This window comes from Aptenodytes forsteri, unplaced genomic scaffold (assembly GCF_000699145.1).
Source record: "Aptenodytes forsteri isolate BGI_AS27 unplaced genomic scaffold, ASM69914v1 Scaffold119, whole genome shotgun sequence".
NCBI classification, from domain to species: Eukaryota; Metazoa; Chordata; class Aves; order Sphenisciformes; family Spheniscidae; genus Aptenodytes; species Aptenodytes forsteri.
In genome coordinates, this window is record NW_008796165.1 from 8222329 (window position 1) to 8226936 (window position 4608).

General features: G+C 41.2%; 1 protein-coding gene across 3 annotated transcripts; it reads left to right on the forward strand.

Annotated features, from left to right (window-relative positions):
* The first annotated feature begins 6 nt into the window (after positions 1–6).
* CDKN2C (cyclin dependent kinase inhibitor 2C) lies at positions 7–4602 on the forward strand. Of its 3 annotated transcripts, XM_009287354.1 has the most exons (3): positions 7–146; positions 513–653; positions 4175–4602. In XM_009287354.1, exons 2-3 carry the CDS (start codon positions 525–527, stop codon positions 4547–4549), a joined length of 504 nt encoding a protein of 167 aa, XP_009285629.1. In that variant the 5' UTR covers positions 7–146; positions 513–524; the 3' UTR covers positions 4550–4602. The 3 variants fall into 3 exon arrangements, with proteins under 3 accessions (XP_009285629.1, XP_009285628.1, XP_009285630.1); XM_009287353.1 differs by having other exon boundaries at positions 7–653; XM_009287355.1 differs by lacking the exon at positions 513–653.
* Positions 4603–4608: the final 6 nt, after the last annotated feature.

A 4608-nucleotide genomic window follows, 5' to 3' on the forward strand; every position in this document is an offset into this window, starting at 1 on the left:
CCTTCTCTTCCCTGCTCGGCCCGGACTAGAGGCGGCGGTGTGGGATGAAAGGGGGGATCCCGAGCGGGAGTTGGATGCACACTGCTACAGAAGACTTTTCCTCGGAGCTGTTGCTGCTAAAGTCTCAGATCCCGACTGTGAACAGGGTGGGTTGTCTTCTTCTTCAAAGATCTCAGGTCTGAGTGAGTCTCCGGTGTACGTGTATATATGTTACCCGTAACATATATAATATATTGCATAGCTATTAATCTATTCCCCCCCGAAAGTGGCCAAAGTCTTTAATAGGAGTTACTCTATATGTGGAAGCAAAGAAATCTTCTTTCAAGTGGAGCTGCAGTTTTGCTGAATAATCACGTGTGAGTTAGGGGCGGGCTCTTGGCAAGGAGGTTTTTTACGAGTATTTACTACAAGGTCTACTCCAGAAGATTAACCATCCCAATCCTTCTGTCAGTCTCCGATGCCATGCCTGGTTAAAAAAAAAAAAAAAATCTCATCTTTTTTCCGATCGTCAGTCACCCTAAAGAATGGCCGAGCCTTCTGGGAACGAGCTGGCGTCCGCGGCTGCCAAGGGGGACCTAGTGCAACTTACTAATTTGTTGCAAAAGAATGTAAACGTCAATGCACAAAATGGATTTGGGAGGACTGCGCTGCAGGTTGGTATCCAGAGAGGGAGAAAATATTTCATCACTGGTACCTACGTGACCCGGGTTTCCAAAAAAGACAACGTTTTAAACAGGCTGGTGGATGAAATTCGAGTGGTTTTTCAAACTCGTTGGATGCCATATTTTATAACTTTAGTGGCTCCAACTCCCTAAAATGACGTACTTGAAATAAAACTGGTCAAAACCATTATTTCAGTCGGGGATCACCCTCAATGTCAAACGGGCTACGAGTTTGCTAATATTTTGTAACTTCGTGGGGAGGAGGCAAGGAATGAAAGAGCTGAGATGAAAAGAAATCAGCTTAGGTGAGCAGGATTTCATAGCAGGTCTGTAAACACAAATGTGCTGTTCTCTGAAGCTTAGGATTTGTCTCTTTTTTCTCCTTCTTTTCCTGCGATATGCTTTTAAAGCGTGACTTGTTTCGGTTCTGGGGTCTGCTGTAGATGGTACTTTTCCTTTATACGCTGTTTGTGAGGAATGACCTTTCTCATTGGAAGCATGCTGCTCAGAACCGAGGACCTTCGATGTACATTAAGAGTTAGCCCTACGAGTTAGGGTTCCAGCTGAATCACTCGCCTTTTCATTCATAATTAAGGCTTAAAAATTTGCTTTTTTAGATCGGCTAGCAGGGCACTGGTTCCGGCTATTTCCTTTCTGATCGTATAGGGTGCTATGTCCTAATTTTTAAGTGTGTGGCTGTGCAGGCAGGAGTTGGAACTCGTTCAACTGCTAGCTATCGGAGCTGATGAAAGATTTTGCTTTTAGTAATATCAGATAATGATGGCGAAAAGGCTAGAGTAACTACCGAATAGTGAAAGAAGTGATTTATAAATCCGGAGAAAAAATGTGTGGTTATTTGTGCTGAAGGTATAAGCAATGAAATGTGGAAGTGGAGCTACAGGTCTTTTTAATTTCACACATTAGAAAAATCGTTTGTTAACTCCTCTCCCCCCCTCCCCCGAAACCATGATAATCATTTCTGAAATTGGGTTTTTAAACAGCATATAGCTTGCGAATGTGCTCGAGATATTTACAGCTTTTTTGGCTTAACATCAAAATGTTAGAGCTGGAAAATAAGCACCTCTTGCTAAAAAGCAGGAATGACCCTTTTCTGACAATTTCCCTGAAGCTGGAGATCTGCGAGCTCCTCTCTGTCCTGTTAGCACCTAAATAGGGCATCGCATGGCAGTGCAGGCACTTGCAGCAACTTTTAAGAGAGTGAAAGGATTTAAATGAAAAACTTACACAAACTAACTTCTTTAAGAAAGCAGGAAACATTTAGCTAGCTGGTTTATCCTCGGGACAAGGGCTGAAAGCCGATTTGTCCTACAGTAATGTATTTTTTGTCTAAAAGCAGCTAGCTGTCCGTATCCTCAATTAAGGAGTATTTTACACAATGACATAGCATCCAGCTATATTAAACACGCATCCGTGTCCTAGCAATACTTCCTATCGCTGCCTAATCATAACTGAGTTAATGAACCACAACAAAAATCAAAACAGGAGAATCTGTCGACTTATTTTCAATATGTATCATCCCGAAATGTGCTGTGGGTGCCTGACCACGCTCGAAAGAGCTCTCTGTCAGTGCACTCTCCAGAACTGAAATAATCTCTCCATAATGTCTCTCTCGATTAAAACGGAGAGAATGCTCCTATATTAATACCAATGAATTTATATTTTTCTTCTGCATTTATGTTTAATTAAGCAACTGCTCAGCTTGTCTTGCGCTGTACTTTTTATTTCTGATGAAGTGTACCTATGCAGGCCTCAAATACATGTCCTGCCTTCATGCTCTTCGTCAGACTTATTCAATTAATGCTTTCTCCTTCTTTGCCTCCCTCCCCCCAAGTGAAACTTTGCAAAATAAAGGGCATTTGCTGCACAGTTGTAGCCCACGTCCCAATAGCATCGCCTTTTCTATGATTTTCTCCCCCCCGCATCTTTAACTGAAGCCTTCAGTCCCCTAGCCTGAACACAGAAAACTCCCACTTAAACCAAATACATGTTTTGAATTCACAAATAATACTGCCTGGGCTCTCAAAAAGAGATCAAAACGTCCAGATTTTACTAAAGAAAGAGAGATCACAATGCTCTTGTTTTCTTTTACATCGCTTCCATCTCTAGTCAGAAGTGAAAGAAATGGCACATACGGAGCTGGAAGCCTTGGGGCAGAGAGAAACCTCTTTCCCTGAATCCCAGCCCGTCTTATCTGCACTTTTGCTCTTGTCTGTAGATATAATATACTGGGCTGCTTTACGGTCCAAACGCTGCAGTAATTATATTTATTATAGCTTGCTTTTCTTAAAAAGCCTGATAGATATTTATCACCAGGAGGGTTTTTCAGCAAATCCCTTGTAGAAATTGTACATTATGCTAAATCTAATGCACTGTAATGCTCATTTATGCAGATAAAATTTTTAAACAAGATTTTCAAATCAATGTGTGGACGTTTCTAAGAAAATAAAAAAGATCTTTTTTCAAATTTGACACTTACAACGAGACTGATTACAAGAACAGGAAAATATTGTCTATAGGCTGGAGATCATACATTACCGTGTTCATTTTTTGAAAGTCTTTGAGAAAACAAAAAAATGAGCAATTTGGGGAAAATCGGTGCAAGCTGTTAAGTCCCAAATAAGAGAGATTTGCGTTCTAATTATGACAGTTTATGATGCAATCGAGAAAATTTAAAGAAGCTTTTTTTTTTTCCCTGAGAGAAATAGTCAGAAAATCCAATTGTTGTTGTTGTTGCTTTTTTTTTTTTTTTAAAAAAGGGATGTTTTTAGCAGAAGAATATAGCCACAGTTTGCTTATAGTGAAATTGTGGAAGTATAATATAATACACTGGTTTTAGAAGAAAACTTCTGGAACTTTGAAACATTCCTTTTAACTTCTCCTTTTTGGGTGACATAATGAAACACAAATATTGGGGAGAAAAATTTCTTCTAGCATTTATTTTTCTTAGCAGACAGAGCTATGGTGCAGTCCAAATATTTGTTTTATGATAATGCACAGACAATGTAAACACCTGGAAGCTTATAAAACACATCCTACATTTGCTGTTGCTGAGGTAAAATATCTGTTCCTCAGAGACCCTATATTTGATGTTTAACGAGATTAAACGGTAATGCGAAGGTGTCTCAACACTTAGGCAAATAAAACCGAACCATACTTAATTTTCGTATGTTAGGAAACTGAGATAACCCACGTTAAAAAAAAAAAAATTGTTATATCCCCATTCTACACTGCCTGTTTCAGACATTAATCTCTCTGAGACAGAAAGCTATTACCACCGAAATGATAACATCTTTCACAATTTCACCGAGTTTAGTAAAAAATATATTAAAACTAGATGTTCTGGTGTATCATTAGTTTTATAGGGGGGCTCTTCTGTCTGTTTTAAATGAGGATTAAGCCGTGGCAAAACCCAGAGATAAGAATTGAGGATCTAGACCCCGTGCTGAAGCAAACACCCCCCGCGGTATTCAACTCTCCTTTTTCTTTCACAGGTAATGAAACTCGGGAACCCCGAAATTGCCAGGAGGTTGCTAATTAACGGTGCAAACCCCAATCTGAAAGACAGTACTGGCTTCGCTGTAATTCATGATGTAGCCAGAGAGGGTTTTCTGGACACTTTGCAGACTCTGCTGGAGTTTAAAGCTGATGTTAACATTGAGGATAACGAGGGCAACCTGCCCTTGCACTTGGCCGCCCGGGAGGGGCACGTGCGGGTGGTGGAGTTCCTGCTGGAGTGCGCGGAGTGCAAGGTGGGCCACCAGAACAAGCGGGGGGCCACCGCCTACGACCTGGCCAAGCTCTACAAGAGATCCGCCGTGGTGAAGCTCTTGGAGGACAGCAGCTTCTTCCCTGCAGCCATGAATTAAATCCAGCTCGGACGTGCTCTCCATTGGACATTAAGGCTTTCAGCCTTCTCCCCCCCCCC

Coding starts and splice junctions, on each gene's coding strand:
- CDKN2C (XM_009287353.1), top strand. CDS start 525: ATGGCCGAGCCTTCTGGGAACGAGCTGGCGTCCGCGGCTGCCAAGGGG. Junction 654..4,174: donor TTGGGAGGACTGCGCTGCAG/GTTGGTATCCAG, acceptor TTTCTTTCACAG/GTAATGAAACTCGGGAACCC.